A 25,887-nucleotide genomic window follows, 5' to 3' on the forward strand; every position below is an offset into this window, starting at 1 on the left:
TTTGAGTTCATTAAAATTGGAGTAAATTTACACAACACGAGAGAGACAGAAGTGAACAGAACGACATTCACGCAACTTCTTGGTGAAGTGCAATTTACATGTGAACTGAGAATATTTATACTTTACATGTCAAAGCAGTGAATTTCACAATAGTATTAATGATGGCATATATATGCTGTCATGAACACTTAAATCACTGAATTTAAAGCATATGTATTCATTTAATTTGTCTTTTACAGATAAACTACCCTTGCCACGAGAAGTCATACGTATGTGCGTTTATTCCCTCTTCATGCCGTGCGTCAATATTTAACTGTTTTCACATAGTTGACATATCATAATAAAATATAACTAATAGCACTATTGCGTATGTCAGTAAATATATACTACTACATTACACTTTTACCCAAGACTTCAACCAGTGAAACATGCCAGCTCAATGACTAACACTTCTGAAAGTATTTTCTGAATTGTCATGTGCCATACCAAATAATTGTCATACTAATAGTATACTACCTTTAAATAGCCCTGCACACACATCCACATACATTTGGATGAAATTCTTATTAGATTTTTGGTGAGGATATACCAAAATAAAATACAAAACTGCAGCTACTTCCTTTGCATAAAATCTGCTAAGAAGCACACAAAAACACATGCAGTGCAAAGGTACCACTTGAATTTTGTTACGTATTCCTACTTGTACTGTTGCAATCATTACTGAATTTAACAGCTTGCAACCTCACCCACAAACTTACGAAGAGAGTGCCATAGAAGATAAAGACAAGTGTGATAGATCACAAATACCACATCACCTGTGGGGACTGTGTAGTCTGTTACTTGGACTTTGGTCTTCATTACTTAATGAATTTCCTTTATTTAATGGAAGATCAGTCCCCCAAAACTGTCACTCCTTTTAACACTGAAATCCTAACCACCCCCCCTACACCCAAATTAAAAGCTACATGTAAATTACTATAACAAAAAATCATACAAAACTTAATTCTCAACTTACCCACACACATACAAATGACCATTCTGCTCTCCAATGATTTGCCAAATATCTTGCATATGTTCTTCAATAAGATTTGTCACATATACCTTCTGTGGCTGATCACGACTAAAGGCAGTGTAAAGCTGAAATAAAATAAAGCTCACGTTAGGCATCAATGACACTCAGTAAATCAAGAGGAGATTCTTGTATAATGCACTTTTATAAAGCTCTAGTAAAACATAACCAGATAAGGGATATCAGTAACATTTTCTCTGATACAATATACCTCTAATAACCCAGAATCCTTGTAAGAATTTAATTCCTCTTCATATAAGTAGTCAACAGCTTTGTTGCGGCAGCCAAAGTAGAGAATGGTCCTCCCCACTGGTTTTCCTATGAAAAAAAATAATTATGTTATTTCTTTGCTTAGTTAAGAGCAGCATTGATTGGGTTTTTAGGGTTTCCTGTCAATAACAAGTAATGAAGAATTCTTATTCATTTGGATTCTATTCATCTGATTAATTTATTTCAAGTTACCAATAGTTAGACTAGGATTCTGAGATAGCCTGCACATCACTTTGCCTTTGCTAAGGTATTCAATATGCCCACAACTGCATTTGAAACTACTGCAGCTGCCTTGAAACTGAAGTAATGCTTCAAATTATGGAGTTCACAGGTTTCACATTTTTAAGTTTACGATGGTTTGTTAAAAATAGGAAAAATAAAAACAGACATACAGCTGTTAGTGCACGTATCAGTCAGCAACTGAAGTTTAAATACAAAAAAATACTGAAATCAATAATAATAAGAGCCTAATCACATAAAATGCTAGTTAAAGTATAGTATATGTATAAATATTAATTAATCTAATGTACAAAATCATTTAAAGCTTAAAATATTAATTCTCATTTACACTACGTTCATCCGTACATCACAATGTACTGTACTCATATGTAAACAGTTAATGTGGTCGACTATGAAAATACATAAACAGGAAAGTGCCTAATAACAGAAAATTTTTAAATGTAACACCTCAACTTGATGGCCTTCTGTACATATCAGTTACATTATTTTTTTGCTTGCTACCATTTCTGATGTGATGTAATCATTTTAGAAGTGATACAGGCAGTCCCCAATTAACAGCAGATGTTCCATTCCCAGCTGACACAGCTAACCTAAAATCTGTGATAACAATATTAATGACCTGCTTAATGGCACCATTAACCAGAGGTTTCTGCTGAAAATCCAGTTAACTGCATTGCTAGACAACTGCCCTTAACTGGGGACTGCCTACCGCTAAAACCAAACATCATGTGGCTGTCATAACACTACAAAAATGGTAAAAAAATGTTGGTACCACAGCTCAAGTTGGACGACAGTATTGTCAATCATTTGTGGTAAGGTTTCAGTCTTAGTCCATGTCAAAAATTATGCTCCAGGGATGAAGACAATCAGAAACAGATAAAAGGCAAGATAAAAAAAATGAAACAAGAGTCACAAAAAAAGAAATGTGTTTTTCTTTGGATTGAACAGCAGGATCAACAACATAGCGTCAAAAGTAAAATGCCCTTTTAGTAGAAAGGACTGTATTTGCAGACCTAAATTGATTTCTAATAAGAATGAGACAGGATTCTTGTAGTTCTGGATGGTTTAAGTGATTCAAAGCCTTGATGACTTTGAGAACCGAGCTGAAAGTGGATGACACTGTCTCGCGAAGAGTTATAGTGTTTCATAAGCAGCAGCGCTGCAAAGAGAGCAGCAACCAGAACCATAGCACTTCATCAAAATGCAGCAGGCCTTGGTACATACAGACAAAGCTCTTGCACATTTTGAGATTTATCCTAGTACTGAACACTTGAGGCAATGCATGGCCAAATTGTTTGTCATTGGTTGGTTTTGGATGTGTTAAAGTGGAGCAACAGAATTCAGGGCATTCTCAACTGCCTGGTCTGTGAAACACACAAATCCAAGAGAAAAGGAAATTGAGCCTTCAATACCAATGTAGGCTCTCCTCTTCCTCCACATTCCTCCTTCGGGCCATTAGCATATCAAAGGTAAATAAAGTATGGAACAGTGCTGCAATCATAAGTCATTTTTATGTGCTGTTTTTTTCGTGTTCTATATAATTATGTGTCATTATTACAAAGACAGTAAGTTTTACTATTGAAATACATTGTACATGTTTCAGAGTTCATAGGGGTTTATAGGATGCCTTAGCCATTTTTAAAGAGCTTATTTAGATATAAAAACTTATAATCAACATTAATAAAGTGCAATGATTTCTTTATATGTATGACTTCAAATGAAAATTAATATGATAAATTATACCATATGCTTCATGAAAGTAAGTGATACAAATATCAGTTACTGAAAATTTCTATAGTATTTCATTTTTGAGATATTGGTGTTCTGTGAAAGAAAATCCCATCAGATCAATACTCCAGTATGTCCCAAAACTAAACGGTTCTCTTACAAACCAGTATAGTATAATTGTTCTCAATGACTGAAATACTGCGAGCTTCATTTATTAGAAAATATAAAAATAAAATTGTCTAGTACATTTTCTTCAAAAGATTATGCATACATTTCTTCAACAATCTGAAATATTCTTACCTTCCTCCTTCTGGAGATTTCTCTCTTGGATAAAGCCACGGAAAGGAGCAATACCTGTACCTGGTCCTATCATGATAACTGGTGTCTGTGGCTTACTTGGTAACCTGTGGAAATGATTAGACAATATTTTCAACAAGGAAACAGTCTAAATGTTAAAATAAATTCTTATTCCAAATGCAAATCTTCATCTAATGAAAATAGCATAGTTCCTATTATCTGGTGTCCATGGATTTAAGAGGGTGCCAGACAACTGGAAAACTTGCAAATAACTTTGTAACCTTTCAAGAGGAATAAAATGTATCATTTCAATTTTCATTTCTGAACAAACAAGAAATGAATGTATATAGATATCTGCTCTTTCCTACAAAGCAGATATAGGATAACTGGGCAAGCAACAAAACAGCATTGTATATGGATATCTCAAAACAGCATTATAATGGAAATGTAAGTGCATGCATCAATTCCTGATACCTGATGGCAGTCCATCAGTCAATGTTAAGATTATTTCCATGTAATAGCAAAGAAGTCTAATCATGGTCCACTTGTTTTTGTAATAACTGTGACGGCTACCAGGGCTACCACTGCAATTTTGTAGTCCTTGTCTTCTTTGTGGTGTTTCAATAAATTGTTGCTTTCAATTAATTTCTACTCTCATTTATGACCTCTTGCATCCTCTACTGGTGTATCAAGTAAAAATGTTCAAGGGTACCTTCTTGTAAATTTATTTACAGTTTTCAAGTCAAGAGTCTTTCATAGTATTTAAAAGCTTTTTCTTGAACCAGGACTGACTGAAGATTGTGATTCTAAGCTCTACATATAAGAACAGGAAATACAGTTTTGAAATAAAAGGACCAAAGTCAGCACTAAGTTTCAATTCAATGTCATGATTTACTGTAAATCTGAGTCTATCACCACCTTTTAATCTATGTTTTCAATCAATATGACCACCCTCCATGATTGTGCATTTGAAATAATTCAACAGCTGGTTGAGGCCAAAGTTTAACCACTGAATTATCTTACAGAATACCAAGTACTAAACTTTTTACATAGTGGGGTCCAGAAATTTAATTTGTATAACTAGAAGCTGGATAGATAGGATTTTACACTGCTAAGTTTGTCATTAAAATTTTCAGTGACTTATAAAACACTCACCTAAATTGGGATTTCCTTACAAAAACTGGGACATGATGCTTCAAACCATTGTCAGGTACAAGATTGTGGAGGTATGTAGTACAAACACCATGATTAGTTCTACCAGTCGGAGTCTTGTATTTCAGCACATTGGCAGTCACATGAATGGTGGTGGGGTACAGCTGCGAAATAAAATAAAATAGTGTAAAAATGCAAATAATAAAGATTTGCAAACATTAAGCCATTACAACATTTTAGGAAAATATCAATCAAAAATTAAATACAAAAAAAAAGGTGGACAACTATTTACCTTAGATGATGATGATATAGAATAATAACGAGCTTGGAGTCTTGGAAGCAGCTCACATATATAGTCAAGGGGAGGCTTACAAGATGGCAAATCCTCCAAGATGTGGATGATATTTCTTACATCATTGATAATCCACTGCTGATAAGCAGCTTTTCCCGCTTCACTTGTGCCACTCATTAAAAGAAGCTTTTCCTTTTCCTACAAAATAATTTTTATTACATTAGAATATGTTCTTATAATTGTACTGGATATCCAATACACACTAATGTTAATTTTCAATATCAGCCCAAGAAGAGGCTTTGTTAGGCTTAGGCTCAGAAGTCTGGTTAAACTAATCTTTTATCCCTTTCTATTCAATATCAACACCTGTAATAAACACTGGTTTAAATATACTATTGTAGACATCCAAAATTAATGGAGAAACTTACAGCATTATCCGTTGTATATTCTGCCAATTCCTTCAATACATGTGTCCTTGGTATCGCTGTAATATCTACGTAGTGGGACAGTGCAGTATGATAAGTACAGGGACACGGGAATGGGTTCTTTTTACTACTATCTTCATCTACATTGGTCAGTGTGATCACTTTATCCCCTTTTTCTCCAGTAAGTTTGATAAGCTGATCAACAAGGCCAGCATCATTGACAGGATAAACAGCAACATGATCGCCAGAGTCGTATCTGTCAGATTACGGTAAAAATGTTAGTTACGTGCTGTTGGTTTGAATGGCAAAAATGTAAATTTCTGGATTCCAGTATACAATGGGCTTAATATTTTATCATCATGATGACATGAGATATTGACATGTCAGTTATTGCACATACATAGAAGGGACAAGGATAAAAATTTCTATTTTCTATTTTGGACTGGTTTAATAATAATTAAGCTTCACTCCCACTGGAGACGGAGTTGCACCATCCAACAACAATCTCCAGATATACGTACAGCACAAAAGTGTTTCTTTTATCTTCTACATATAAAATGGATGTAACTGGATTCTCAACAAAGTGTATTTCTATACAATAGTTGATTGTTTAATTAAAGTTATGTTTCTTACTTCCTGCTTATATCTACCTCACATACATGAAATTAGTTTATAATCCTTTTTTGTTTTGTGAGCAGCAAGACTGTGTCAAGAAAATTACTGGTTAACCCCTTTCTTTCTACTTTTTTTACGCTGTATTTATCATGCTCCCCAAAAACTATACCTAAACAAACAGTTCGCCCCTGGTATTTACTGAGGAGTCATTCCTTTAAATTCCAAAATCAAAGAATTTTTGGAGGACTAACTTGATCAGTATTTGAACTCCCTAGAGCTTTCTGTAATGGTCTATTGGAATCTCAGCATTCATAGAAACATGTTTCATTGTTAATTATAGGCAGCATTGTCTACAAACTAGAAGTATGTCATGATGGTTGGCCATTAAGCAACAATGGGACAAATGGGAGAACAATTTTCAAAGGAACAATACCACTCCTATGTACATAGTTTCTTTATGTACGTACTGACAACTGCCACAATCTTAATGTGAGTTTTGGCAGCTTTAATTTTCTTGAGCAGATTAAATCCACCAGCATTTCAGAATTTTGACATACCTTATCCTTGATCCTTCGATGTCAAGCTCAATATGCATACAATTGCGTTCACCACCACTGAAAAGTTCCCTATTGACCTTTATTTCGGCCATGAATGGGTTCTTGCTATCAAATGGAGGTCTTTGACTTCCAATCTGGAATATTAAAATGAAAAGATTTTAAATACTAAACCAAGTAAATAATACATATAAATTTTCGTAAAAAAATGTATGATCAGGATACTTACCTACTGTTCAAGGTAGCTTATATCTCTGCGCTGACGAGCAAGTTGGCATTCAAACAAACGATCGACAGGCCTGCCCGATGACTGTCTAGTACACCTGTTCTCCACCATTTGTGTTTTGAATATTGTAGCTCATCAGAATTCTCCTTGACAGCACACTAAGTTATATAGCAGATTCCCACATTGAGAAGAGGATGCTGGGTAGTGAGTTAGACAAAATCTGCTCAGCCAATCAAACTAAAGGTTTCAGGCATGAAACCTAAAACATTCCTACCTGATCAAGAATCCTTTCAGGATCTTACTGCAGCCAGAAGTTGGATTCCATTCAAGGAGCAAGGCTCTTGTGTGCGCAGCAAAATACAACCTTACAGAGAAAACTGCTTCAATTCAGTCAAAAGTGGCGTGAGGGACCCCTGTGCCTGGGTCTAAAAGCCTTATACAACATTGTCACTAAGAATAAATGCCTTTGATATAAAAGTATGCTCCTATACAATATATGAACCTCTATGCTCCCAAAAACATTAAAATCCAGGATTTAAAACAAAGAGCCTAAAAGATTGCTCTTTCTTCAAGTCATGAAAAGATTATTTGCTACTAGTAGCAGACTACAGTCTTTACTGTTTTCAAACAAGACTCTGCATACTTAGGTTTAACTTTGCCTCTTTCAACCTTCGACAAAGACATTATAGATTTTCTAAAAACACAAAACAAATATCAGGGGTCTATTGTATTTGCTTTTGCAATCAATCTGATTCCCTTCTATACTGATGAACTTCAGCACATCTATTTTCAAGATCAACTTTATGCCTCTGCAGCCAACATAAACAATGTATCTCCTAAAAAATCAACATCCAGCTAACACAGTAATCATTCCTACAGAACCTGACATTCTCAGACTTGATTCCAGTGAAGGGATCTGTGGAAAAATAAATGTAGAGTGCTGTGAAAGCAGCAAACAGTCATGAAATAACCACAAGCGCCGATACACAACAGCAGCAAGGAAAATTCTGACAAGAACTAAAACATTAGTATAACACCTGGTGGAGAACAGGAGTACTAGACAGTCATCCAGGTAGCCATTCAATCTTTTGTTTGAATGACAACTTGCCTATCGGCACAGGTATATAAGCTATCTAACACAGTATGTAAGATTCATCCCAAACATAGGATATTAAACCCTAGTTAAACATCTTATAATCTATTCATTTCAATAAAAATTATCAATCAATTGTGGTGCTCATTCAAAAACTAATTAAAATTGTACATATAACATTCATATGACAACTTCCCAACACATACACATAAATGGATTCAAGAAATCTTACCTTGAGTGAATTCAAGCGCGCAATTTCACCAGTGAAAACACGATTGGGATCATATTCCTCGTGAACCGTAAGTTTGTACTGTCGCATATTGATATCCTGCGCTTGGGCTTCAATACCAAAGAATTCACAAACCTTTAAAAAAAATTGAAACATTGATAAAAGTAGGGGCCTCTCTATCTGGAATGGTAGAAGTTGTGGGTTATTATTATTATTAAATAGGGCTTAGTTTTTCCAGACCTCCGAGTCTTAAGTTGACTCTTCTCAGACAAGTTGTGGGACTGGTACTTAAATGCATTGATGTAATGCAGCTTATGATTGTTGGGTTTATCCTGAAAAGCTCTTTCCAAGAAGAAGACAAGTAACACGCAAAGTAACTTACACATCAGTTAAAAATAAGACTGCAATAAACTATCTTGCTATTACAATATCAAGATTGGCACTTTATGAAAACTTAAAATCTAATTTCAGTAGTATTTATCTCTGACAAAAGAGTTGAGAACTGCCTGAGCAAGGAAAAAAATGTAACAGGTACACGAAACTTACTGCTGGCCACATAGCATCTTTCCAAGTAATGAAATCATCTTCCATATTGGCATCATCATCTCCCATTCCTAATTCATAGACTCTCTTAGCACCTAGTTCTGCCATTCGCTTGTCGACATACTTTGCCATGGCATTGAAATGTTCATATGTCTTATTCCCTAAACCAAATACCTGAAAAAAGGGGAAAATGTGATAATACAATAACAAGCTGCAGCAACTCCTATTAAGAGTGCAGAGGAAAGTGAAGTTCCTGACAACCTAGTCCACTTATGGAATAGAATATAAATATGCTCTCCAGTTTATGAACATCTGTCTGTTGTATGCATATGTCTGTTTAATGATCATTCAGAAAATTATCTTCTTATTACATACCGTATACTGCACTCCCTCAAGTTCCTCGTCACCTGACTGCAGAAACTCAAAGAATTCTTGAGCATTATCAGTGGGATCCCCTTCTCCATACGTTGCCATACAAAATACAGCCAGATGATTTTCTATCTCTGTTAGCTGACTTAATTCAGACATATCACATTCTTCTGGATCTGCAACCATTCCCTAAGAATAATAAGAAAAAATTTTTTTATTTCAATAAATCTTTTTATATATATATAATCAAATTTTTGTACACGCAAACCCATTATACACTCTTTGCAATAAGACTTAAATGAGTCCGGGCAAACTTTCATATACCTCACAGAAGAGGAGGAGGATGAGATCCTCCACTTCCAGCTGGCAGTCCTAGCATTCTAGCTCTGACAGACTTCCACTAGAAGACTTAGACATTACCTGTGTTGTCTGGAACATGTGCAAGGTCAGTCTGTTATAGCTGAAAAACTTCTTGAAAATAATATATCACTCAAGTTATACAGACTACACTAAGGACTGGAATATTGTTGCCAGGGTTGCCAAGACGTTAGGTTGTATGCCTCACGATTCAACCTTAATACTTCGAAGCATAAAGCTTTGTGCTACAAAGAAATGGACAAAATCCATTCTCTACTACTAAAACTATCTTTTCCCTGTCTCCCATTTGACTAGCAACCTTTAAGGAGGAGGTACAATTGGCAAATATTCTATCTTCCCAGAAGACTAATCGGTGGCTTGTGGAATTATAAAATTATGAAAGCAAAAGAAATAAAAAGCTTACTGAGCAACCCCTAACTCTCACATAAGTCACAAAAATCCACAAAATAGCAAGCTAAGGATATGCACAAAATAATATGACGAAACTCTGGAAATATTTCTCAGCAGGAGACACAAAAACATGTGTCAAAGGAACAGCAAGAGGACAGACATGACTGCACAGAGGTGCGAAATGCAAAACCAATGTGTTCTTTTCAGGGTATGGTGCTATGTTATTATAAATGGGTTGTGATGATGCAAATGTAAAAAAGTACAACTTTACATTCACATTTACCTCACCTTTGTCACAAGGCTTAAGACCTATACTTCATGTAATGCTCAAGGTTCTTACCCTTTCAGCAAATTGCCTCTCCCTAGTGCATTGCATCCTATGCTTTTTATTCATTCCCTCTTGTCTATTCCCAACTAGTAGTCACATTGCTTCTTCCTTATTTAAATTTTGCTAGTTTTCATCTTCCATATCAGAAGTTATTCTGGCTAGTCAAATTATATTCACATGGCTTAGCAGTATTACATTATTAGCTTAGCAGTATTAAATTATTAACAACTTAATTTCATGATGAATTCATCCCTTAAAAAAATTTCTTGTCCTAATTTCAAAAAATGACAAGATTAAAAAACAACATGATACCTGAAAGAAGTACAGACCTAAGATTTAAAACATGATGTCATCACAAAACTTCATCTAGGTTTTAGGAAAGGGATAGGTATGGAATATTAGTCTTATACCATGTAATTGAAAAGTACCAAGAGAAGCACAGTGCTCTTCATATTCTTTTTACTGACCTAGAAAATGCACATAATAGTTTGAGCAAGTGGGAGAAAAAAGAAAAATATAAATCAAGAGTGAAATGGGCAGAATGTAACAGCCACTGTCAGAAGTACATATGGTATGGCTGAATAGTAGCTTTCAGGTCAAGGCAGGACTATACCATGGATCAGCTCTGAGCCTTTGTTCAAAATCTTGCTGGATTATTGAACGAGGACATAATGGAGAGTGGGGGGGGGGCCCTTGGTGAATGTCCTATGCTGAGTATATTGCTTTGATGATACAAACTAGAAAACTAGAGTGAAACGGAGAAAGGTGAAAATAAGCATTAGAGATTAGGGGGATGAAAAGAAGTTGAACAAAGACTGAATAGTATATAACAAAGGGAAGCATGATGACAAACATGCCACGATTAGGCCAGAAGTTAACATTAATAAGAGTTCTAGTATCTGGACTTGATAATAGATGCAGTGGGTGACAAAGGTACAGCAGCTAAACATTCACAAATATTTCAATTAAAAACTTGCTAACATAGGAACAAGATGGTACTAACCCCTCTCTCCCTGAAGGGTGACGCTCCCCCTGAGAGAGATGGGGCAGCATATAAGTAGTACCTCGAGATACGAAATTAATCCGTTCCGAGGCGCCTTTCATATCATGAGGTTTTTGTATCTTGGACCACATTTTACATGTAAAATGGCTAATCCATTCCAAGCCCTCCAAAAACACCCCAGTAAATTTCATAATAAAGGTAAATTGACCTATAAACAATGAAATACTACAACAATTTGGACCATTGAATACGTAACTTAATAAAAATGCAAAACCAGTAAATAAAGTGTATATTACTATAAAATAAATATTATTACTGTAACGTAAAATGTGGAAGCTTACCTTTCGAGTGAGGCTATATCCGAAAGTGGAGGAGGAGGACAAACGGCAGATACGTACACTTAACTTTACGAAACACATAAAAAAATCTCAGAAAAACAAACTAAACTTTACAAAACACATTAATAAAACTGTAACACTTAACTTTACAAAAAACTTAATAAAATTTATTTTTTCCTTTTTTTATTTTTACATTTCTTTTTACTTTTTTATACTTAACGTAATTTCAATTTCTTCCCCACCGAATGGATGCCAGTCCGTTTAGTTTACGGAATTTTTCGAACCACCCATGAGAAGCCTTGAATTCTGGGGTTGCTGTTGATGTCCCCTCTCCGCGGTCGTCTTCGGCTTGGGCAATCAAATCGCCGAAAATAGCGCTGGCCTTCTGGCAGATTGCCGTCTCGGTTATCGTATCGCCATCGATTTCTTAGTCCTCGATCCATACAAGAAGCAGTCTTTCCATTTCATTATGCACATGGTTCCTCTTGTTGGACAAAATAGTCACGCCCTTGGAAGGTGTAGCTGCTTTGATGGCTTCCTTCTGCTTAAGGATGGTGCCTATCGTCGATGGATTTCGGCCGTATTCCTTAGCGATCACACTCAATCGCAAGCCAGCTTCATACTTTTTTATTATCTCCATCTTTGTCTCCATAGAAAGCATTCTCTTCTTTCTGTGAACTTCAGCAACTTTCTTGGGAACCATGACTATATGTACTGTACGTAATTAAGTTACGTATGTAGTACGTACGTATACTAATTAGGTTCTCACAACACGATAAAGAAGCACAACGAAATCACTAATGAATTTACAATACTAAACGAAATCGTTGGACTGAACGAATGCCGCATGAGTACAATAAAGCTTCGGGTGCGAAGTGGCCGAGCGAAGGCACACCACCACGTAAGATGCATGATGGGAGGGATGCTGTCCAATAGGAGAGAAGGATCTCATGGCTTGGCTAGCATCAGGAACCAATGGGAGAGCAGGAGGATGGTGGCGAGTCTACTAGAACTAAGATGGCGGCACGCGGCGCGAGTTTCAAAATTGTTATCGGGCGAATCTCGGACTTTCAGAAACCTTTCGTATCTTGAAAACTTTTCGTATGTAGAGCAGTTTTAGAATCAGCTGATGACACAGCAGTGGGAATAGGCCTGGAAGTTGCATCTGTCCAAGAGGAATTCAGGAAGCGTGAACATGGGAACCTGGAAAGCCAGGACATATACGTTGACATTCACGGGACTTCTTAGGCTGGATAGAGGAATCCATGATATAACAGAGAAAGAAATCACCGGCTTACGTAAAAAACCAGCTTGAGAGGAGGAGAGTAACGCGAACGTCAGCTCTGCAAGGGGGTTGAAGAAAGACTGATATGTCACTAGGTTAAAGTGTGGTCTACGACTCACTTCCGCTTCACCTACATATTGGATGCCAGATGCCACAGGTTACTTGCATTTACAATTTTTTGTTTTAGCCAGTTTCAACCTGGCACCAGAAGTTTTATCCCAACGTTAAAACCGACGGTTTGTTCCACGTATGAACAAAGTTTACTTGGATACTATTCACTGCAATCACTATTTACTGATGACATCAGAACAACTAGATAATGAAACTCTTGGAATAATTATCCAATAACAACAAACATCCTCCTTACCTTCATACCCCATCGAGTTGCCTCTTTAGCAAGCCTTCCTGCGAACTCTTCAGCAGTACCTGTCTGTGACCCATAAAATACTACTACATTTCTTCCTGACGACTTCATTTTTGATACAAAACTGCTGTCGTTCGATCTTGAAGGAAGTTGTGTAGGTCTGTAAGAAGTGAATGTATAATTTAATACTTACAACACAAAGTTCAAACAAAGACAACGTATAGTTAACATGCAGCAATGACATTGATTCCTCAAACCTGAGAGTAACAAAGATGAAAATTCCTACCCATAACCAATACTTTTGTTATTAAAGTCTCTGTACTTAATCATTTAGTAGTTTTCTCATGTACCAACCCAGTATACAAAGAAAACAAATTTTAGTTATGTCTAAGTACTGTAACACTACACACCTGTGTACAGAGATAAAAAAAAAAATTAAAAGTCAGTCAATCCTATACCATCAAATGCTGTTTGGACATGTTTTTCATAGACACACACAAACAAGGATAAGAGAATTATGCAGTAGGGTGACTGGTTCCTTTCTCCTCTGCCTTTGATCCCTAATCGGTACCCATTTACATATGGTTGGGCTGGGTGCGGCGAAAGCAGCAATCAAATTCCAGACATTGGAAATGCTAGCTATGTAGTCTATCCCAGAGCTGCCATGCAATGAAACAGGCTTTCCAAAAATGACCTATGTTTACTTTAATATTTTCTTAATCAATACTGAAAATATCCTATTTATGTAATACTTTATTCATATATGATGGATGATTTTCTGCTGCCATTGTATCCAATAGTACTAAAGATTCTTTGCTTGAAACCTATGTCCATAGTAAGTTATTAAAGCACTGCATTTAATATCTCTGAAGATAAAGCAAGCACACACACATGATAGTAATTGCTAATTATTTCAAGTGGTGAATTGAAGGGTAACATCAAATGTCAAACAGTACATCCTGGTTCTTAGGTCTGAAGTACAGTACGTATATGAGACACTGAATCTAAAATGCTTACTCCACTAACAAAGCCAATTTGCAAGAATGGGTCAATGTCATACTTTAGAGGTCTTAGGTAAAACAGGAATTTGCCATTACCAGGGCTATTGTCTTCCACAAACACACTGATACTTATCAATAGAAAGCAAATTCTTGGGAAAATTCCAAATTACAAAATGTGAACAAATTGGAACCTTAAAGAAGTAATATATTTTGTTACTATTTTACATAAGCCTTTAAAAATCAATACATTTTGTTACTATTTCTGACCATTCCAAACTGCCATCATAATATTCAGTTATGGTTCCTAAACAGTAGCGATAAGGATTACCACTATACTGGGTCTCCCTTGCTTAACCATTTCACTTCCAGATTCGTATATTGTACCAGATTTGTATATTGTACTACAATACACTAACTCATTACACCTACAACTGTCAAGTTTCCTATAGAATAAAATTATGCTTTTATAGAAAATCAGTGATTAAAGGAGAGAGACATCTTCTGTGGGATTTATATATGGCCAATATTCATCCCATGGGTGACTGCAGAAAAGGGATTAATTATTAACTGGCTGTTTATCTCATGAATTGTAAATCAGCTCCACTGCTGTGAAACTGGGCTACTTCGACCGAGCTTCAAAAGCCAAAAGCTTGTAAATTTCCAGTAAACATAAGGTCCTTGGTACTTAAGCCTTAGTAAGACAAAGATTTGTACTGATAAAGTAATATCTCAGCAAGGACTCAATTGTTTTCCCTATCAAACTATAATGTACTACTAGCAGCTAGTTAAAGCAAAAGTTTTAGCCAAGCTTCCATGCTATTGGTTCCATGTGAAATAACTTGCCAAATATAAATGCTTATCTGTTTTTCACCATATGTACTTTATTAGCAAAATATGAGCATACAAGGATGCACTTCATGCAAAACAGATTTCTTAATCTGATTGCAGTTGCAAACATCCTCCAATTGTAGAAGGGGCTATATAGTAAATAAAAACAAATCAATAGAAATTCTAGGGGTAAATACCAAAATGTAATATGCAAATATCTTTAATTCACTGCTAAAAAGAATCAAAGACCTCATACAGTACCAAGAAAACTATACTTTAAAATGGAATGAAAATCCCAATGAAAAGAATCCAAGATGGATAAAATTAAAGTCAAAGACTCGTGTATGTTTAAGGAACAAGTACAAGCAGCCTTACTTATCATTCCAATGACAAACACCTCTCCTTATGGAAAAAGCCTAAAGGGGCTACTGACTTGCATTCAAGCTTCCTGAGAATATGTTTATTTGAAATAAGTTACAAAGGATAAAAGGAAATAAAGAGAGCGAGCAATTATCAGAAAATTAAGATAAATTCATAAACTATTTAAGATACAAATATAAATTATTAAAATACCAGGTGACCTGTTTTAGGGCAGCAATGCATTGCACATTTGCTTAAACTTATAACGTCCTACTTGCACAACATCCTCAGGGAAACTGTTCCAAAGTCCAATGGTGGGAAGAATAAAGTGCTCAGAAGTTCAACATTTATGGCATATTAATTCAGCAAATCTGGTTGCTCTTGGTAGGAAAACAGGATAAGGAATCAGTTGTGATAGCCAAAGTTCTCTGGTCAGATACACCTTAAAGACAAGCAAGTCCACTATCTCAGATTTTTTGCCACAGCGCACACCACCTGTCCATCTTTTACTTACACATGCTTCACTGCTGCCATATTGAAAGACAAAGCCACTCTAAATGTAATAAGTATAACCAAAGCCAATCCTTACAGCAATCCATGACATCATAACTTGATGCCTGCACTAGTAAATTTACCTGTTTTTCCAAGTGAAAACCATAAATACATTATCAAGTGTATTTAACTACCCATTGCATGCATTTCTAAATTATTCTAGACCCAGCAGTACAGTGTATGCAACAGATGTTAAGAGTTGTCCAAGACAGTACTAAAATTGGTGGAAGCGAAATCAGGGACCACAAGACAATCATCAGTGGTATTTGGTGTCTACATGTGAATAAAAAGAGGAGGTAACAAAAGTTACCAACTGAAAAATATGCAGGCATACAGAGACCCTCACTAGCATATATTAACTCAAGCATAATGTAAGGTAAAATCCATATACAACATACCCCTTACCTCAAGGAAAATGGTACAGAAAATAAACAAAAAACACACAATGTCAAAACAAAGAAACACTGTACTAGAAAACAAGTTAGATTATTAACACCAAATACAACAAAATCAAACAAAAAATTTATAACGAACTGAGTGCAAGGACAAGAATTATTCTCAAGAACTCTCTGAACTCAGTCCTAATTATACAATACAAACTTAAGCTTGTTGAAAACTGACTTGCTACTGATCTGAACAAGAGAATCAGTTAGTCAACAGCTTGCTATTGTCACACCAACACCAAAACCACAATTCACATACAGTACCCAGAAAACTGTAAGGTCAGCACTATTCAGTAAAACCAGCACAAAAGGACAATTCAGAGAAAATTTAAGCTGGGGGTTTTACTGTAGATATCACCCAACAAAAGTACAGAATATCAAATTAGTGAAAAACCTGAATAACTAAATTAAAAGGATTAAGAGATGAAGTTAAGTTCTTTATAAAATAAAGTTCTGGAATCTCTCTTCAGCAGATACACAAGCAAGAAAGTTAGCCACTTGAGATAAGTGAAAATATATGAACATAAGTTATGCTATTGACTGCTGGTAATCTTTCTTCCATAGAAGACAGATTTCATATTACACATTACATTCTGCAATGTGAGCAATGACCATATTATGAAAACTTTAATCCATGTTGAAACAATTGTAGAAAGATAAAAAGACACATCAAGAGGAGCATTTAATTTTTCTGAATTATTTACAGTCAAAAGCCCATCACTACTGTGGATACATGCATTCAACATAACTCTAAGACTAAAATTTACTTTTGGCTGGTGACCATTTAATGCTCACACAAGGGTCAGGTCACTCATATTCCTTACCTGATTTAGGACCAAGTGAATTTTCAAAATATATGGCAGTATCATTAGCAAACCAATGTCTTACATCTGCCTCAACTTCCAATTGAAAGTCAAAACTGGAAGCTGATTGAAATTGTTAGAAGTGTAAATAACTCCTTTGGGACAAGTATCGAAAGTATCCCAACATCTAGCAAAATTGATGTAAGGTCATCAAACAAATCTAAATCTAGTTAAAGAGGAAAGGACATCTACATCTTGCCTGAGGTACTAATTGTTCACCCTATATATCTTTACTCTGTCAATTAGTACTGTATTTACACGGTACGTCAAGGAGACAGTTTCAAAACTCCTTTAAAAGTTTAATTTCCCATTTGCACACAAACATAGCATATAGAGTAGTACAGTAATGCTCTGTACTATTCTGTACTATGCTTTAAGGTTTAAGGAAACAAAATACAGTCAACAAAAATGTATCTATAAAAAGAATGCAGGAAAAGCAAATTTACTTCAATGTATAGCATGCAAAACAAGACACTGTTAACCTGAACAAATTTTCATACAATAACTTTTTTGCTTTATCAGAGCATTTTTGTTTTAGTGTACTTAAAAGCTTGCCAAGGTAATAAAAATCATGGCAAAAAAAACGACTGCATACCCAAAGGTTATTAAGTACAACTGCATACTTCAAGGTTTTCAAGGTTACCATGTACAGACTCAACCTGGCTGAGAGTTGACTAAGATATACCCACCTACCGTACTTGGAAAGATTGCGACTTCTTGCTAAGCTGCATGTAGAAAAGCAAGCATGCACAGATGTGTGATCAGACAAAAGCAAATATATACAGTATGTAGTTAGAGTAACAGCAACATAAACTATGAAACGGTGTTAATAAAAACCTACAATACTCGATACAGTACAAAGTTGCTACCTAACAAAAGTACAGGTGCCTCTGGTTTTAACTACTGTATTTTTGTTTTTAATGCTTTCCTTGTCAGGTAGGCAACTTGGTTCATTATTTACAACTTGGGTATGAAAATCAGGAGGCTCAGGATGTGTTATTGGACATGACAATTTTTCAAAGTATATTAATAGTTTCTGATATATGAAACTGACAAAGAGTCAAGGTGGCATAGAATTAATGGGAGGAAAATAGAACGTTCACAGGAATGGGTTGAAAAAATGAGGTAATGAAAGCAATTATTATAGTTATAAATAGATAAACCAGATGGCAGGATTACATTTTCAGACTAACACGACTGGTTCAATAGTTGAACAGCTACACAGTAAAACGAAGGGAACATAGGATGAGTAAAATGTATATAAAAATCAATGCATCTGGAGGTAACAGAAGGCTGCAGAGAACTTTAGAACTTCCTTCATACTGCTCCTCAGGTGAAAGCAGCAAGCTTCAAGTCCACTATAAATAATTTACACACACTAAGAAAACAAAAAAGCTCAAGAGTTTTTCCATTTTGACAGAAATTTCTTTTTCTATGGTAACAAAGACAGCAATTCTTATGAAAGACAAGGGGTTTGACAAAACAGTTTTACTAAAGGAGGGCAACCAAACACCTATCCTTATGGAGACTGTAAACTTGGCAGAAACCACTTTACGCTACTTCAGTGTGGTGAAACCATAATAATTTGGGTCTCTTTATGTGCACTAATTTAATATTGTGACTACAAAACTCTGATGAAAGGAGGTCTGTAAGGAAATGCTGCATAGTTAGGAATAAGAACGAAAAGAGAGAATTTTGAAATAAATCCTACAAAACTGAAAATATTGGGTTGATTGATTGATTTATGAATGTTTGGTCTCGTAACCAAGCACTGTAATCGTTAGGTTATTCAGTACCACAATACAAATAGGAGGCTTACTATTGAAAATATTAAAATCAATCACCATTGATAAACAGTTGCTTAACTTTGCTAATACTTAAAAACATTAAACATTCTAATACCGAATCTTAAATATATTCCATTACACAATCGACACCAAAATTTAAAATTTCTTCTACAGCACAAAATACAGTCTCACCTATAGCTGGTTCACTTAAGGTAGATTCTAGGATGAGCCGTATGCTTACGAGACGTTTGTTTGGCGGGCGCTGATTGGCTGGCACCGGGAGGTAGGCAGCTCCCAGCCAATCAGCGTCCGCCAAACAAACGTCTCGTAGGGATAGGGCTCACCCAAGAATCTACCTTAAGTGAATCAGTTATAATCTCCCCAACAAATTTGGAATACTCCAACAATGTGAGCTCCATTACGCAGTCAATTGGACAAAGATGCTTACATATACATATTGTGCCACCTCAGAATGCACATGATGCACAATGATGACACCAGTCACACCATGAAACTGACTCTCCTTCAAGTTCATTGTTATATTAAGTCCCAGTATAATTTCGATAAATGCCATCAAAATACTAATTTCAACATCGTTGCAGAAGGGCTTATATCAGAGGAACAAGCATACTCTCCCTACACTTGGCCAAAATTTCTTCAGTGACAAAGTAACATCAATCATAATACAAGCTTCAATATCCAGTACCTAGCCCAGCCTACTCTAGGGTAGAGGTAGTTAAACCATCCCTCAAAACCAACAGATATTATCCAAATGATTTCCCATGCCAAAATAAGTTTAATTCATTTTAAATCTCTCTATCGTTGACAATAATTGATGCCTTTAGAAAAATAGTTGACTGTATATCATGTGCCAATTCATAATTTTCCATTAATGCAGTAATCTTCAAAAATATTTTTTATTCTAAATCTATATTTCTTACATTTAACATCACAAAAACACTCAATCTTGTAGACTAAACACTTAGCCTATCTCATGAAAACTATACCCAATTTGTATGACTACGCCTCCTTTCTAGTCTTGATGATCTAAAAAAAACAATCAAATTATCACCACCATTATTAAAATTATATAGGGTAAAAATTTCCCTGCATGAAACCAGTCTACTCCAAATTCCCTGCTCACGAGCACATTCTACCTGGACAGACATGTACGTAATAGCAGAGGTAAGCAAGATACATACTATCAACCAACGATGGCAATTTTAACTGACTGGATTTTGGTCAGTTATACTGTATTACAATTTAGGCTGCTAAAAACAGCAGGCAGTCTGTCTGGTTAAGCTATTATAATAGCAATGTTGCCACGAAGAGTAGAAACAGGGAGTTGAAGCATTAGCAAAACTTATTAGTTCTTTAGAAGGTATGGAAAATATAGTACTACAGCAATGTGCCTACCAAAGACAACCAATAGAACCATGATCTAGTTGGGACAGAAATACCAATGCACAAAGAGGGAAGCACATGGCAATAATAAAACAAAAAGGTAATGATAAACAAGAGAGGACCACACACCTTTTACTTATAACAGTATGCTACCAACAATATAATTCCACAAAAACATTATCTACTTTATACTACTATACACAAAAACCACAAGTCTGCCATACTATACGTATCTACAATCCTTCACAATTAACCACCACTTTCTAATCCCTAAACAGAATGCTCAATTAAAAATCATTACAAAGCTCTACAGAGACTGAAAAAAAAAAAAGTTTTCTGTACTTACGATATAGTAAAACTCTTGAGTGCTGGGCTGTCATCCTTTTTGTTGCTATTTCTTATGAAAAAGTAATAAACTGAAACGCCTGCTAGCATGACCAGCAGCATGACGTCTAGTGTGCTAACCAAGGGTTCGTCGACTTCATCAGCTACATTTGCTGCAGCCTCAATTATCTTTTCAGGTCCTCCTTCCATTCTGAAAATCAAGGATGACATTTATTGAAGGAAAGTATATAAAAACTAATAAATTTTTTATCATATACGTACAAATCAGAATGGGAAGCCACTTCTCCACTTGGTTTTGGACAATATAACCCCAATGGATGGGGGTAATAAATCAATATGCAACACCCGAGGTCGGCCAAACTTTAAGGTCAGCCAATTTAAGAAAAAACTCCTCATTGGAAAGAGGAAAATAAGCAAATACACATGGTGTAACACCACAATTTAAAAAAAAATTTCCCTACCTTCCACAAGAAGTTAAAAATTACTATAGTTACAACTCCTTGTGGGGCTTCTTTTCCAAGACAATCGTAAATTTTACAAAGGTATACATGATTTTCCTAATAAACAAATTATTTTATTTTTTAAAATTATAATTATAGCTTCCACAATATAAAATTAGATAAGAAATAAAATTAGTAACAAATTCTGAGCATATTTGTAGTAAAATATTTACATACATAAATTTACCAAGAATGAAGACACAATAACTTTTTTGGATCTAAAGTTTTTCACACATATTTCTTTGCTAAATTACATTTATAACTGACATACTATCAAAATAGATAAGAACTAAAACCCATAAGCAACCCCTTGGTATATTTATAAGCAATTAACAAAAAGATGTCATGAGTGAGACAAAGGCACTACATCCCTTGAAGTCAAGATCCCACTAACTCTCTTATAAGCCCCCCCAGTGGATCCTAACTGGTCTAAAAGTTGCAATTAGTGAATTTATAGGTTACAGAAGTAATGGCACCTCATTCCAGCCTGATTCCCCAAAATCAATGGTGCATAATATTGTTATGCACCACGAGTCACTCAGTCGTCCACTCAAAACCTCTTATTGCTACTCATGTGAGCATATCCCTCCATTAAGGGTTAAGGATACAATCTATTTAGCCCATATTTTTCAGGAAGTATTAACTGTTATGCTACAAGCTTGCAATAATTACTAAAGAAAAGTTATGTTCTTAAAGGTCTCCATGACCATGACCTCAAAGGCAAGACCTTCCATAGCAATCAAGATTTCCCAATGAACTCCTTAAGCTATGTAGTAGTTGTGAGGGAGTGTGTTCAATACATGCTAAAGGATAAAACATTACAAACAAATTGGTGTGTTTTAGTAAATCTCATCACCCATAGCACCCCCTTGCTTTCAACTGGGTACAATTGTCTCCTGTGACTAACAAATTAAAATCCAAAGGGCCTGGAACAGTTACTAGTGTTAAATTATAAATTTTCCTCGTTAATTACACCTTCAACATCAACACCAGCATGAAGATAATCCCAGAACACTTCCACTCACTCATAGGAAGGTCTTGACACAAGAAACCATACATGTCACTACACTAACATCTATCTGGTTATAACAGAAATCATCATAAGATACAAGTCCTTCAGTAAAACAACCAAGGGCTAATATGAAGAGTAAAAGAAGCTGTGGAGGTTTAATGACAGGTGCTCTTCCAAAAGTTTCCTCATGAACAGCAAAAATGTTGTTTCATACTCACTGATGGTCAAGAAACAGTTTCTTTACCTCCTTAAAAGATGAAAACTGTAGTATTATCTAACCTCTACAGCATCCAAACCACTTGCAATCCTCATAGGAGCTAAGAAAGATTTACCTTCCATGGATTGTATGAAAACCTACAAGCACAGAAATAAGATTCATGTGTTTCTGGTAAAACTGACCAGAGAGAGGCTATCGTAATTTGAGAAACAAATGCAGTTCCATGACAGGTGCACTCGAGATAAAAAATCTACCTGGCACAATGATCCTGCTATTAGGCAATCAAGTCATCTTAGACAAGTATTGCTGGGTCTGTCAAAGGATACTCAGCAAAGTTTTGGAAGCAAATGTTCAAAATGATCCAACTAGTGCATAGTCCATCAGATTTTCCATGCTGCCATGTACAATACACCAGGAGTTTGGTGTTACATAAAGTGATGAAGTAGTTACAAATAAAACCTTGCACACTAGTCTTCTTAAGTGATCATTCTGAAAAACAGTTCTCACTTCCAGCTGAAAGGACCTCTCAATGAGGTGATCAACTAAACAAATTATGGAAGGTGGCAAATCTCCCTGGCTGCAATCCCCACTACTGTCCACCCTTCTAAACAATCCTGCAATGATTTAGAAACATTCTTTACCTTACAAACATAGTAGGGTACCTCTTCATAGGAACTAAACCCCTGGATTGTTACGTTAGAGAAAAATGGGCTTTATAATACACTTCCTACAAGGAAATTATGAAAGGGAAGTATGTACTATAATTGCCAAGAGAAAATTTTGGCTTCATGACAGATGGCCACTATCCAGACATATGGTTTAATTCTAAAGCAAGATAAAGAATTAGAATGTTTTACATCAGGCAGCAACTAATTTCTCAAGTATCTGGCCGCAGTTCCAGCACTGCCATCATCTTTGCAGTATTACCAATCCCAATCTTTTATTTGTAGTTATAAAACATTGCTTTTTTAAGCAATTTAGGTGTCAGTTTTCTCAGACAAATTATAATACAGCAAGAGTACATTTACAATTTATTTTACCATGTATGACAATTATGACAGGGAAGACTCCAAAGGAAATCAGCCCTATGGTTAGATTTGCCATCCAGCAGCCTAAGACAAAAACATTCTTACAACTGGACCTTAAATAGCATCCCTGGTGGCTTTCATATCCGCGGGACCATTCCTTGCAGTCCGTGCAGAGTTATTACCTAGAATTACCCACTAATTTTTTACAGGGTGGCTATACTATCAATGAATATATAGGTAGTATACACTTCAATGCTGTATGCAGTCCTAAGTGTGGGCATGAGGTGGGGGGTAGTGCAAGGCATGAGTGGGACCAGTTACCACAAAAAACAGGATGACTGGGGACTTAAATGGTAAAAATGTTCACATCTATTGTTATCAATTGGGGCTAAATAGAATTATATAAGTGTCAAGTGCAATAGCCTAAATTAACTGTCACAAGAATCATCAACAGGCTACTTAGCACGAAAACCAATCCATTCATTGATGACTTAAGATTAGAACAACAAATACCTACATTCAACAGTTTGGGTATGGAAAAAAAAAAGAAAAAAGGACATGAAATAAATAACTAAAAAAAAACACCATATCTGACTTGATGGGTGCCTTGAGTTAAACTGAATTAGAAGTTAAGCCAAAGGCAAAGCACTGGGATCTACGAGGTTATTCTGCACTGAAACAGAAATCAACAGTAAAAGGTTTGAAAGGAGGAAAACCTCAAAAGAAATTGTACCAAGAATCCATTGTTAGGAGCTGGCGGAAAGTAATATGGAGGAAAGAGAATATGAAAGATATAGGGTAAAAAGCCGCATGGTACAGGGGTGGACCATGTACGATCAATGTGTACAACCCCAAGAAAAGTACATTATAATGCTCCTGACAAACCGGTAGTAGTCTTAAGCTCCGTTTCTCACCAACAACAAGTCGCGTCTGATGCCCATCTCCGATGTCAGGACGCGTTATAATGTACTTTTTTGGGGGTTGTACACATTGATCGTACATGGTCCACCCCTGTACCATGCGGTTTTTTACCCTAGTAAAAAGAACGAAAGGGATCGCAGCTAGGGCCGAAGGCATGCTGCAGAGAAAGAGAATATGAAAGGAGATACAGTAAATGGAACGAAAGGGGTCACATCTACGGGCCGAAGGCAAGCTGCCAAGAATCTCAAGTATATTACTAGGTATTCTACATACCTACGTACCTTGAGAATAGGCTACCATAAAATTTATAATTCTTTAGCATAATCCATCATTGAAATAAGTAAGAGACCATCAAAAATGATGACTAGGTATAGTAGTAGTAGTATCCTGTAGTAGAGCCTTTCGTAGGCTACCTAGGCATGGTCACTTGCCATTTCTAGGTAACCTACCAAAACTGCACTTGGCTGCATACCTAGGGGGGGTAGGGTATCAATATTTGTTAAGAACTGTGAAGATCTGACCCCAAAATGTTCAAAATGATGCCACGTGACCTCTCTAGGCGCTGACCAAACCCGGCATTTCCCAAGGTCATCGCGAACCTACTTACTAGGGTATACTACTGCAGGAACCCAGCTGCAAGTGACAGATCGGGTATAGGTACCTAGCACCTACCCATAAATAAAGTAGGTTAGTAGCAGCCAATGCGGCTTTGGAAATGAAATCCTGTCTGTAAAATATGAGATTTATTAATAAATCTACAACAACACGCAAATAATAGCAATAAAGGTTGAAAGGAAGAAATAAACGGACTGTGACGAAGTCTGATAAACAAAGCCACAAAAAAAACGACCCTCAGAAACCCAACATTACATAAATGGCCCTGTCCTGTTCGACGAAATAACATCATAAAGAGTCATACGAACCTTCCCTCGATTTCTTCCACTGCAACAGAAAAGGATTAATTGATCGAGCCACCAGCAGCAACGTTTTCAAATTAAAAAAAAAAAAATTTTTGGTGTAGCAGAGACCGATATTACGTAAGAGACGAGTACCTAATTCCACCGAGTCTCATTCAACACTGAGGAGCCGAGTGACGGCTGAGGCCTGAGGGAAGAAGAACCCAGCTGATCACTACTATGGCAGTGTAAGTGAGAGCGGCCGCCCACCCTTCTTTTATGTAACGCCTCTTCTGTCACTTGATGGTCTCATTTTGTGGTTTAAATTGGGGTGCGGTATAAGGGGCAAGGCCCGACGTTTGTACTTTCCAACGCGTATATTATATTTGTCTTTAAATGCCCTCAGAATTGTGAACGACGTGATGTTTCGGAAAACAGTTGGCCGTGCAGGTATGTAATTCTTCTATAATTTCTTCAATTTAAACGCGTTATGTATATACTCATCCAGGATTTTGGTCATGGAGCTATTTGCATAGGACTCT

General features: G+C 36.1%; 1 protein-coding gene across 1 annotated transcript in view; it reads right to left on the reverse strand.

Annotated features, from left to right (window-relative positions):
- The window catches only part of LOC135205398 (NADPH--cytochrome P450 reductase-like), a 33,402-nt gene extending 7,861 nt beyond the window's left edge, over window positions 1-25,541 (reverse strand). The window contains exons 1-13 of the mRNA XM_064235894.1: window positions 25,373-25,541; window positions 20,773-20,961; window positions 13,192-13,348; window positions 9,109-9,291; window positions 8,737-8,907; window positions 8,194-8,325; window positions 6,646-6,779; window positions 5,477-5,729; window positions 5,049-5,246; window positions 4,760-4,920; window positions 3,608-3,711; window positions 1,281-1,387; window positions 1,016-1,137 (exon numbers count right to left, since the gene is read on the reverse strand). Of these exons, the coding sequence (XP_064091964.1) occupies window positions 1,016-1,137; window positions 1,281-1,387; window positions 3,608-3,711; window positions 4,760-4,920; window positions 5,049-5,246; window positions 5,477-5,729; window positions 6,646-6,779; window positions 8,194-8,325; window positions 8,737-8,907; window positions 9,109-9,291; window positions 13,192-13,348; window positions 20,773-20,960 (1,910 nt within the window). The 5' untranslated portion in view covers window position 20,961; window positions 25,373-25,541. The remainder of the gene's footprint in view (window positions 1-1,015; window positions 1,138-1,280; window positions 1,388-3,607; window positions 3,712-4,759; window positions 4,921-5,048; window positions 5,247-5,476; window positions 5,730-6,645; window positions 6,780-8,193; window positions 8,326-8,736; window positions 8,908-9,108; window positions 9,292-13,191; window positions 13,349-20,772; window positions 20,962-25,372) is intronic.
- Between the last annotated feature and the right edge of the window lie 346 nt (window positions 25,542-25,887).

Source organism: Macrobrachium nipponense, chromosome 24 (assembly GCF_015104395.2).
Source record: "Macrobrachium nipponense isolate FS-2020 chromosome 24, ASM1510439v2, whole genome shotgun sequence".
Lineage (NCBI taxonomy): Eukaryota > Metazoa > Arthropoda > Malacostraca > Decapoda > Palaemonidae > Macrobrachium > Macrobrachium nipponense.